The sequence below is a fragment of the Trypanosoma grayi genome (genome assembly GCF_000691245.1).
Source record: "Trypanosoma grayi strain ANR4 Tgr_605_V1, whole genome shotgun sequence".
Taxonomy (NCBI): domain Eukaryota; phylum Euglenozoa; class Kinetoplastea; order Trypanosomatida; family Trypanosomatidae; genus Trypanosoma; species Trypanosoma grayi.
In genome coordinates this window covers 1-10,731 of record NW_008826224.1, presented here as the reverse complement: position 1 = coordinate 10,731, position 10,731 = coordinate 1, and the positions used below count along the sequence as shown (strand labels likewise).

Sequence of the window (10,731 nt, the reverse complement as noted above, 5' to 3'; positions counted from 1 at the left end):
GGCGTGCTGAGCCACGAGCAGGTGCGCGACCGCGTCGTGCGTGCGTTCCTCATTGAGGAGCAGCGCATCGTGAAGCGCGCGCTCAAGGCCCACGCCAAGTCGCAGAAGGAGAAGAAGCGCCGCGACTCCAAGAAGAAGCGTAAGGAGGAGAAGATGAACGCCATCACGAAGAAGATCGCGACGAAGATTGGCGCGAAGTCCTCCATCGCGAAGAAGGCAGTGACGAAGAAGGCGTCCGCGAAGGCCCCCGTTGGCGCAACGCTCAAGAAGAAGTAGAGGCGCCATTGCACTTTCCCAATCTTGATTGATTTTCGTTTGTTTTATTTACTCATGCGTCACGGCGCCCATCCGTCGGCTCCCACTTGCTGCTGCTGCTGTTGTTATTGTTGCTGTTTCTATTCAACGGTATGACCCCCTTTCTTCTCTCTCCTTTTTTTTTGTGTTTCTCCTTGTGCCCGTCTGTCTGGCCGACTGCTGTGATTTGTGTGTGTGTGTGTGCCTCCGCCGCAGGTCCGCAACAATGGGATTCTTCGACTCCGACCTCAGCTACCCGACGGTGCGCTCCGAGCGCATGAAGCACAAGCGCCGCCGCTTGGTGCAGGGCCCCAACTCGTACTTCATGGACGTCAAGTGCCCCGGCTGCAACGCCATCACCGTCGTGTACAGCCACGCCACAACCGAGGTGCAGTGCAACGGCTGCGCCACGAAGCTCTGCCGCCCCACTGGCGGAAAGGCGATGCTGACGACCGGTTGCGGCTTCCGCAAGAAGCCAGACCACTAAACCCTAACAGCAAGTTGAGCGGACTGATTTAGCTTTCCTTTGATTTTATCACTCGTTAACGCGTGCATCGGTGCCTCTGTGGGTCTGATTTCCCGCGTGTGCGTGTGTGGCTGCCGCTGCTGCTCCTGCTGGTGCTATAGCCGTCTCTTTTCCTTCTTTCCTTTCTGTTTTTGTTTTGCCTTCTTGTCGCTCCTTGTGTGTGCGTGCGTGCGTGTGTGTCTGACCGCACCTCCTCACCACTCCCCACCAAAAAAAAAAAAAGGCCTTTTGACGCGGCAACAATGTCGAAGATCCCCCCAGCGCAGCTCTCTGAGGCCATCCAGGCCGTCCTCACCGCCCGCAAGGAGCGCAAGTTCAAGGAGAGCATTGACCTGCAGGTGAACCTCAAGAACTACGACCCGCAGAAGGACAAGCGCTTCTCCGGCTCAGTGCGCCTTCCGCACGTCTGCCGCCCGCGCATGACCGTCTGCCTGCTGTGCGACCTCGTGCACGAGGACGTCGCCAAGAAGAACAACGTGCCGACGATGAACCAGGAGGAGCTGAAGAAGCTTAACAAGAACAAGAAGCTCGTTAAGAAGATGTGCAACCAGTACGATGCCTTCCTGTGCTCTGAGTCCATCATCAAGACGGTGCCGCGTCTGGTGGGCCCTCACATGCATCGTGTTGGCAAGTTCCCGACGGTGTGCGCGATGAGCGAGAGCCTGCCGGAGAAGGTGGTTGAGCTGCAGTCGACGGTGAAGTTCCAGCTGAAGAAGGTACTCTGCCTCGGCACCTGCGTCGGCCACGTCGATATGAATGAGGACCAGGTGCGGCAGAACACCGTCATGGCGCTCAACTTCCTGGTGTCGCTCCTGAAGAAGAACTGGCAGAACCTCAAGTCGGCGTACATCAAGTCAACGATGGGGAAGCCGCAGCGCATTTACTAAATGAGATGACAGAGCGGTGAGACAGAGATGCCATGGTGGTATTATTGTGTGTTTTCCTTTTCGGAGAAATGAAGAGAGGGAGGGTTCGGCCAAACGAGGGATTTTCCTACAAGCAGGGGGCGTGATGTGAAAATGAGCAAGAAAAAGGATGATGGCAAATGCTACCATTTTGCACTAGCCACTTTTTTTTTTCTTCCGTTTCCCCCATCCGCTTCCTCTTGTTTTCCCGAACAACTCATAAGTGCTTCTTCTTCTTCTTCCTTTCGACCCTTCTTGGCTCTTGTATGGGCACAACTCGCATTCGCGAGATGCGCCACATTGGGAGTGATGCATCAATTTCGTTTTGTTTCATTTTGTAAACAATAAAAAAAAGACGCGCTGCATGCGCCAATAAAATGTGAAAAAAAAAACACAGTCTGACGCGAAGGCAGAGGATGCTGGCAACTTTCCACCCCAGAACGGGCCCTCTCTCTCTCTCTCTCTTCCTCACCTTTGTTTCGTTTTTGAAGGCGTGTCGGGGTGCCGGTATAGGAAGCGGTAGCAACAATAGTGGCACCGGGCGAAAATACGGAAGGAGAGAGGAACGCTGAAGTCCGCAAGAGAACTCTCATATTATTCTTTTCATTGGGCTTTTGCCTGGCACGTCAATGAGCTTTGCGCCGCCGCGTAAGCCAAAGACGGTGGTGGTAACGTCTTCCTACACGCAGAGGAAAGGAGAGGCAACTGAGCGTGACGCTCAGTCTCTCCCCACACAGCGACATGCAGCATCAACTTGCTTCACACCTTCATGCGTAGCCGTGCGGGGACGAATGCGACAGTACGTGGAGAGCATTCGCCAGCAGAGAGCCACACAGGAAAAAGTGCCGCTCTCAACGTCGTGTTCGAGGAGCAGGCATACAGCGCTTCGGGGAGCATGGACGAGAAAGGAATCACCCGCGCCGTCACACTCGCCGCGCCGCCGTGGAAAGGGAGCGGTGGAAAGTGGCACTGCCTTCGGTGCGCCTCTGCACGAATTTAGTAAAATGCGTCCTGGCGCATTGAGACAGCAGACGACCAGCATGCGCACGGAAGCGTTTCGTCGGTCTCTTTCCTCACCTCATGCGTCTCTTCCCGTGGTTGATCCACAACATCATCACTCTTCCCCGTATCCCCACCACCGTGCCAGTGATGGAAGCGCCGCTGAGAGCAGAGGCGACGATGGCGACGAAGATGGTGTGAGCAACCCATACATCCGATCTGTGCTGCGAGGGGCGGAGCAGCGCTGGATACCACCATCATTGGTGCAAACCCCATTCAACTACCGAAGCCGCAGCCAAGGCCTGCTGGAGTACGACAAGGAACACACATCCTACCTCTCGCGCCGTGACTTGGTTCGTGAATGGAAGAACAAAATCCGGCGCAGCCCTGACATGAAGGAAAATCAGTTGGCAAGGCGTGTTAGAGGTGCAAGCGATGCTGAAGGCAAACACTGTGAAGAAGAGAGAGACCCGAAGGGGCTATATACTTTGGGAAGTCCAGGTCCTGGGTATTGGCCAGGTGCACTTATGCCACCATCATCCATGCAAGCAGGCTCTCTGAGTGAATGCACAGACCGGTCACCAGAGAAGCGATGGGAGTACCTGCAGGCCTTGCAGTCATTGGGAAGGCAACAGGGAATAGAAGAGGGCGGCGGCGTGCGCCCTACTTTTGACATCAGTAACGCAGAAAGAGATGGTCAAGTGTTGGCTGGGCCCAAGAGTGACCTCAACCCGTGTTATTGTGACGATGGCGAGGACCCGCGTGCCTATCTTTACGCTCCACTACCAAGTATTGATTCATCTTCGGAAAAAAGGGGCTTTGGTGTGGCATCCACAGTGATAACTGCGGCTCCAGTTGCAGTGTCAATGCCCCAGCAGGAAAACGCTGACTTTCCTCTTTATCTCCACTCCACAAACAGGGTGTGCACCTCAGAGTTGACGCTAGAGTGTGAGGGTGGCACTGTTGCCACAGCACCTGCTGAAAGTAAGTTACACCAACAAGGTACTGTATCCTTTGCGGACACACCCTCCGGTGCCGTTCCTTTAAGTGACAATCCAGACGACGGTGTGGCGAACTATTTGATTGCACAGGAAACCGAAATAGTGGACACATTTGGCAGGGTGTGGGCTGTGGCGTCGGTGCCATCGATTGGCAAGGTCTGTAGTCACAATGAGAGCTTTCCAGCAGTTAACGCACCTCGCGGCTGAGCCAATTCAAGGTGTAACGTTCCCATGGACTCATTGTAAATTTGTACGAACGCGTGAACTGTGTCGAAGATCAATTATCTCTGCAACGATCATTTCTTGATTGTAAGCGCTGAATCCTTGCATTATGATGAGAAACAATACTACCCTCAAGGCCTGAGTGAAGTAAGGCAACGCGAAGATACCTGGGTATGCGTTTATGACGCTTTGTACTGCTCCCTGCCGACAGCTGAGTTCCTTAATCTTACATCTTTTCCTGATTGCTCCCCTTATCTTCTTTATGGATCGCATTTCTTCTACTCTGCAGCCACGTCCGCACAAGCGCACGCTACTCATACACATACATACTCTCTCTCTTACTGCAGGACAATAGGTTTATAAGGTGAGTTAACGTGAGCGCTCCTATTTAGCATAACCAGAAACACACCAAGAAAGATTTTTCTCATTGCGTGGAGTGACGAAGCAAAAACGAATTGGTAACTATGGTGTCAGCAGTACACCTAGGACAATATCTCCTCGGGAAAAAGATTGGCTCCGGCAACTTCTCCACTGTGCGACACGGCACGGACCAGAATGGGCGCATGTGGGCCATTAAGATCATAGACAAGTCCCGGCTCAGGAAGGAGAATATGGAGGATCAAATGCGGCGTGAGGTGGCTATCATGCGCTCACTTAGACACAATAATATCATTGAGCTTCATGATGTATTGGAATCCGGTAACCATTACTACCTTGTTTTGGAGTTGGTTGCAGGAGGTGAGCTGTTTGATAAGATTGTTGCAGCAAAGCGCTTTGATGAGCCGACGGCGAGAGGCTACTTCCATCAGATGATTGCTGGTATGCACTATTGCCACAGCAAGGGATTTGCCCACCGCGATCTAAAGCCAGAGAACCTGCTACTTGACATAAATGGAACGCTAAAGGTTTCTGACTTTGGACTCAGCAACCTTCAGCAAGATTATCTTTTACAGACTGTATGTGGGACGCCAAACTATGTGGCACCTGAGGTTTTGATGGAGCGTGGATACAATGGTTTATCTGCTGACATATGGAGCTGCGGTGTTGTGTTGTACGTGATGCTTGCCGGCCGTCTACCGTTTGAGGACCGTAACATGAATGCTCTACTGGCGAAGATTGAGCGCGGTGAGTATCATATGGTGCGGCACGCATCAGATGCAGCAAAGGATTTAATATCGCGGATGCTAACAGTGGACCCCAAGAAGCGCATTACTGTTGAGGGCATTATTGCCCACCCATGGTTCGCCGTAGGATGGGACTCAAAGTGGTTACGTGGGAGCTCTTAGATAAAGTTATGTGATTGTTAATGTGTGATACAGCCTCTCTTTTTTTTTTATTTTTCGTTTTTTTTCTTTTGTGTGTGTAGAGGCGAGGGGAAAGAGTTGACGTGCAGCAACAACAGAGTGAAGAAGAGGAGTGACAGTAATGTGAGGCCAGTGGATTAACTTCTCAAGAGTGTGTTTTGATTTTCGTTTTTTATGACGTTGTGCTTCATTTTTTTTCTCTATAGGTGTCTGTGCGAGGTCATTCTGATTGAAGGTTGGCACAATTCGCAGAACAGGGAACTTGTGAATGAATGAAACAATAGTAGCTATACGACGTCGTGCGACATGAATGCAGAGAGTCAAGGTGCTGCAGAAATATTGAGCTGAAAGAGTTGGGAATATAAATGATTCTGTATCCCTTCCCTTCAGTACTTGTTAGGTGTTCTTTTTGTATTTGATGTTTTCCGGTACCTTGTGTGACAATCTCTGTGCATTCTTTGCATATGCATCTGTGGATGTTTGACTCGTACTCCGCATGGGAAGCGTGTGATTGGGAGAGTGCATGAGTTATTGCACAGAATTATGTGAGTATATGCACGTTTTTCTCTAGTGTAGGATACCTAAAACATGACGAGTGTGTTTATCGTCTGTTTACACGCTTCTTAATGAGGAAACTATTCGATTTTTGTTCCTTCAATATGAGTTGTTTCTTCGTTGTTGCTTTTTTTCCGAGGTTTACCTGGCTTTCTTTTTAAAAAATTACCGCAGACCATCGGCACGGGTTGTGACAGATAGTTAGGACAGTGAGGTGGTAAGATAGTCCACGCAGCAGTGACTGTTAGTTGCAACATGCAGGACGGAAAGACAAGCGTGGGCCCATACGCTCTTGGGAAGAAGATTGGCTCTGGCAACTTCTCCATTGTGCGGCAGGCTACGGATCAGAATGGGCGCAGGTGGGCCATTAAGATCATAGACAAGGCTCGTCTCAGGAAGGAGAATATGGAGGAACAGTTGCAGCGTGAAGTGGAGATAATGCGTTCGCTCAAACACGAGAATATTATTTCTCTTCATGATGTACTGGAAACTGATGAACACTACTACCTTGTGCTGGAGTATGTGTCTGGAGGTGAGCTGTTCCAAAAAATTGTAGCGGCGAAGCGCTTTGATGAGCCGACGGCGAGAGAACATTTCCATCAGCTGATTGCTGGTATCCACTACTGCCACAGCAAGGGATACGCCCACCGCGATCTAAAGCCAGAGAACTTGATGCTCGATGCAAATGGGGCGCTGAAGATCACAGACTTCGGTCTTAGCGAACAACAGCAAGACAAAATGATGGAAACCGTGTGTGGCACGCCAAACTATGTGGCACCTGAGGTTATGAAGAGGCGCGGCTACAATGGTTTCGGTGCCGATGTATGGAGTTGCGGTGTTGTGTTGTACGTGATGCTTGCCGGCCGCTTGCCGTTTGAGGATCGTGGTATAAAAACTCTACTGGCGAAGATTGATCGCGGTGAGTATCATATGGTGCGTCACGTGTCAGACGCAGTGAAGGATTTAATATCGCGTATGCTGACGGTGGATCCACAACAACGCATTACTATTGAGGGCATTATTGCCCACCCATGGTTCGCCGTGGGATGGGACCCAAAGCGGCTACAGGAACGTGTTTAGAAAGCTTTCAAAACGCTGTAGTTTGTGCATCGTATCTTTGGGGGTTTGAGAAAATTTAGAGACAGAATGAACTGCAGCAAGAACTGCATGCGAATACAGAATGATGTTAACGTGAGAGTTATGTATCACTTCTCCTTACTTTATTGGGCGTTTTGTTTACTCACGTATGGATTCATGGACCTTCCTGAAATTTCTGGGAGGAGGGAAACTATAATGTTAATTGTTGCAAAAACTTCAGAGAAAAAAAAGGAATTGCGATGTCAGTGCGGCTCCATGAGAGACACGTGGCAGTGAGATGCGCATAGTGAAAACCAAGGAATTTCTGAGCTCTGTACACTGATAGTTTTTTGGGAAACAACCTTTGCACTTTTCGTTCCTATTTCATGGTACAAGCCATTTTGGTTTTTTTTTTCTTCTGTTTGCTGTTTGGAGATCTGATTGCCTTTGACTCCTTCTGTCTGTGTGTTTTTTGTGAGGATGTCTGCATATGTGTGTCTATAGGCATGTGTATGTCTTTTGCCAATTGCGTGGGATGCGAGGCACCATTTTGGTGCAGGTGCTAGTGCGAAGAGCTATATGCTCTTTTTTCTTTTGTGCAGAAGAGCCTTCTCTGAATCCTTTGATCACACGGGTGTGTTAGCTGTATGGTTGTACATTTCTTAATGACGAAACTATTTGAATTTGTGTTTCCTCAATATGAGTTGTTTCTTCGTTGTAGCTTTTTTTTTTCGAGGCTTATCTAGTTTTTTTTTTAATTTACCTCAGATCATTAGCACAGATTGTGACAGATAATTAGAACAGCGAGGTGGAAAGAGAGTCCACGCAACAGCAAGTGTTAGTAAAGTGAGCAGAAGATGTCTATAAATGTGGGCCCATACGCTCTTGGGAAGAAGATTGGCACTGGCAACTTCTCCATTGTGCGGCAGGCCACGGATCAGAATGGGCGCATGTGGGCCATTAAGATCATAGACAAGTCCCAGCTCAGGAAAGAGAATATGGAGGATCAAATTCTCCGCGAGGTGGCCATCATGCGCTCACTTAGACACAATAATATCATTGAGCTTCATGATGTATTGGAATCCAGTAACCATTACTACCTTGTTTTGGAGTTGGTTGCAGGAGGTGAGCTGTTTGATAAGATTGTTGCAGCAAAGCGCTTTGATGAGCCGACGGCGAGAGGCTACTTCCATCAGATGATTGCTGGTATGCACTATTGCCACAGCAAGGGATTTGCCCACCGCGATCTAAAGCCAGAGAACCTGCTACTTGACATAAATGGAACGCTAAAGGTTTCTGACTTTGGACTCAGCAACCTTCAGCAAGATTATCTTTTACAGACTGTATGTGGGACGCCAAACTATGCGGCACCTGAGGTTTTGATGGAGCGTGGATACAATGGTTTATCTGCTGACATATGGAGCTGCGGTGTTGTGTTGTACGTGATGCTTGCCGGCCGTCTACCGTTTGAGGACACGGACATGAATACTCTACTGGCGAAGATTGGGCGCGGTGAGTATCATATGGTGCGGCACGCATCAGATGCAGCAAAGGATCTGATATCACGGATGCTAACAGTGGATCCACAACAACGCATTACTGTTGAGGGCATTATTGCCCACCCATGGTTCGCCGTGGGATGGGACTCAAAGTGGCTTTAAAGGGGAGATTATTAGCTTCTGTCAACGGGGGGNATATTTTTCGTCTGGTGAAAGGGGGGGGGGGGGGAGAGAACAGAGTGTGTTTTTGTTTCTTTAACGGATGACTCTAGGTTTTTCTATCATCATTATAGGAAACGTTTATCTTTTTCTTCTTATGTGTTTGTCATATTATATTATGTTGAAGGAGATGGATGGCGTCATTTTTTCGTTTCTTGCCCAGCAGCGAAAGGGAGAAGAATGATATAATCTGCTTTGTTTCCTAAAGCAGTGAATTGCTGACACTCTTCTAGTTGTTCGAGTCTGGGACCAGTACGTTTTGTTATATTTTCGAAGGGTCAATTTCTCTCTTCACTTCTATTGTGGTGCTATACTTTACTAGGCGTAGTGCAAAAGTGGCGGTGTAGGGTTCAACGTTTGGGAACTTCACGCCGTATTGTGTGTTTTGAAGTCTAGCTCATTGTTGCCTTTTACCTCTCATTGACCAATTAAAATGATGTGAATGCGGTTTACTCATCGGTGACCAATTCTTTTATCTACAAATGTGTCTCTCAATGGGTGCTGACGATGATGCTGGGGTTTTTGTTAGGCCTAAGGTTTGCTGCTTCTCTATTTCTCTTTTGACTTCGTGGCACTGCATAAGGTTCACACTTACTTTTACAGGGGAGGTAAGGTAAGGTTTCAAGATGGGCCGAATGATTGGTAAATACGAACTAGGCGAGACGCTGGGCCGAGGTAACTTCTCAAAGGTAAAGGTTGGGTATGATAGAGAGGATGGGAGCAAATGGGCGATAAAGATAATTGACAGGAAATTGTTGGAGCAAGAGAAGACGATGCGACACATCAAGCGTGAAGTCGCCGTAATGAGAAGACTGAATAACCATAAGAATATTGTACAGTTACGAGAAGTTATGCAAACGCCGAACAATATATACTTAGTGTTAGAGCTTGTCACTGGCGGTGAACTCTTCAATGAAATTGTCAAATCGAAACGTCTTGATGAACCTACAGCTAGACGTTACTTCCATCAGCTGATCGCCGGACTTTATTACTGCCACAAGAAGGGATTCGCCCATCGTGATCTTAAGCCAGAGAATCTATTGCTTGATGAAAATCGAACGCTAAAAATCACAGATTTTGGACTTAGCAACCTAATGCCGTCCATAAACGGAAACTACGCGCTGATGCACACCATGTGTGGCACACCTACCTACGTGGCACCAGAGGTCCTTCGGGACGGCGGCTACAATGGCCACATCGCTGATATATGGAGCTGTGGTGTGGTGCTGTACGTGATGATTGCGGGATATCTCCCATTTGATGCTGAGACTATGAATGGGCTGTTCTTAAAGATTGAACGCGGTGATTATCGTAGACTGCGCACGGGGTCGAATGAGGTGAGAGACTTGATAGCTCAGATGTTAACAGTGGATCCACAAAAGCGTATCACTCTCGGGAAGATTATGGCTCACACGTGGTTTCAGATTGATTGGGATGCCTCCATGCTGAAAGGGGCGACAGATTCTTTAAACAGTACCGTTAGCAACAGGGCAAGTGAAGGCACAGTTATTTCCAATAATAGCGTCAACTCAGTTATTCAGAATGAAGTTGATGCATATGAGCCGATGCCTGTTGGTGACCCGAGTGCACTGAAGGACTCTATAACGGGGGATTATACAACATCTCTGTGGGATTTTTGGCCCGTCGGTGCCAATGCCGACCAAGGTATCGTCTTTGGGCCAAATGCGCCAATGAAGCATTCAGCATCACACTTTTTTTTTCGGGGAACCATCTTTGATGTGCAGCAAGCGTTGGAGCAGCTTGGTTCCCACCCTGTGATGAAGGATCCCGCGACACTGGAAGGACAAATCGAGTCAAAGAGTTGTCTCCTTTCCTACAAGGTCATCGTTAGCAAGACGAAGAAACCGGGTGTTATGTCCGCAGACATTTCTAAACATTGCGACAATGATGAGTACCGTAGTTCCTTTTACGACGGTCTGTGCAGGGTCATGGGAGACAAGATGAGTGCTGAGAGTGACAAGACGGACAGAGCATCTAGCACTTCTTCTTTGAATACCATGTACAGCTACTGATGGCGCCTTCTTTTGGTTCCTTTCTCCAAAGTTATTGTGTGAACTTGAGCGTGTATCTATACACACACGCACATATATATATATATATATATATATA

At 48.6% G+C, this 10,731-nt stretch overlaps 7 protein-coding genes across 7 annotated transcripts; all 7 read left to right on the top strand.

Moving 5' to 3' along the window:
* Positions 1-520: 520 nt before the first annotated feature.
* DQ04_06051060 (40S ribosomal protein S27) lies at positions 521-781 on the top strand (the record flags this gene model as incomplete). Its single annotated transcript, XM_009314515.1, has 1 exon — positions 521-781. One exon carries the CDS (start codon positions 521-523, stop codon positions 779-781), a length of 261 nt encoding a protein of 86 aa, XP_009312790.1.
* A 281-nt stretch (positions 782-1,062) lies between these two features.
* DQ04_06051050 (60S ribosomal protein L10a) lies at positions 1,063-1,707 on the top strand (the record flags this gene model as incomplete). The annotated part of the gene is made up of 1 exon (XM_009314514.1): positions 1,063-1,707. One exon carries the CDS (start codon positions 1,063-1,065, stop codon positions 1,705-1,707), a length of 645 nt encoding a protein of 214 aa, XP_009312789.1.
* Positions 1,708-2,354: 647 nt separating this feature from the next.
* On the top strand, positions 2,355-3,932 carry DQ04_06051040 (hypothetical protein; the record flags this gene model as incomplete). The annotated part of the gene is made up of 1 exon (XM_009314513.1): positions 2,355-3,932. The coding sequence occupies one exon, from the start codon at positions 2,355-2,357 to the stop codon at positions 3,930-3,932; it is 1,578 nt and encodes a 525-aa protein (XP_009312788.1).
* Positions 3,933-4,411: 479 nt separating this feature from the next.
* Positions 4,412-5,233, top strand: DQ04_06051030 (putative serine/threonine protein kinase; the record flags this gene model as incomplete). Its single annotated transcript, XM_009314512.1, has 1 exon — positions 4,412-5,233. The coding sequence occupies one exon, from the start codon at positions 4,412-4,414 to the stop codon at positions 5,231-5,233; it is 822 nt and encodes a 273-aa protein (XP_009312787.1).
* An 828-nt stretch (positions 5,234-6,061) lies between these two features.
* DQ04_06051020 (serine/threonine protein kinase) lies at positions 6,062-6,886 on the top strand (the record flags this gene model as incomplete). Its single annotated transcript, XM_009314511.1, has 1 exon — positions 6,062-6,886. One exon carries the CDS (start codon positions 6,062-6,064, stop codon positions 6,884-6,886), a length of 825 nt encoding a protein of 274 aa, XP_009312786.1.
* Positions 6,887-7,740: 854 nt separating this feature from the next.
* DQ04_06051010 (putative serine/threonine protein kinase) lies at positions 7,741-8,544 on the top strand (the record flags this gene model as incomplete). Its single annotated transcript, XM_009314510.1, has 1 exon — positions 7,741-8,544. One exon carries the CDS (start codon positions 7,741-7,743, stop codon positions 8,542-8,544), a length of 804 nt encoding a protein of 267 aa, XP_009312785.1.
* Positions 8,545-9,227: 683 nt separating this feature from the next.
* DQ04_06051000 (putative serine/threonine protein kinase, putative,protein kinase) lies at positions 9,228-10,634 on the top strand (the record flags this gene model as incomplete). Its single annotated transcript, XM_009314509.1, has 1 exon — positions 9,228-10,634. The coding sequence occupies one exon, from the start codon at positions 9,228-9,230 to the stop codon at positions 10,632-10,634; it is 1,407 nt and encodes a 468-aa protein (XP_009312784.1).
* Between the last annotated feature and the right edge of the window lie 97 nt (positions 10,635-10,731).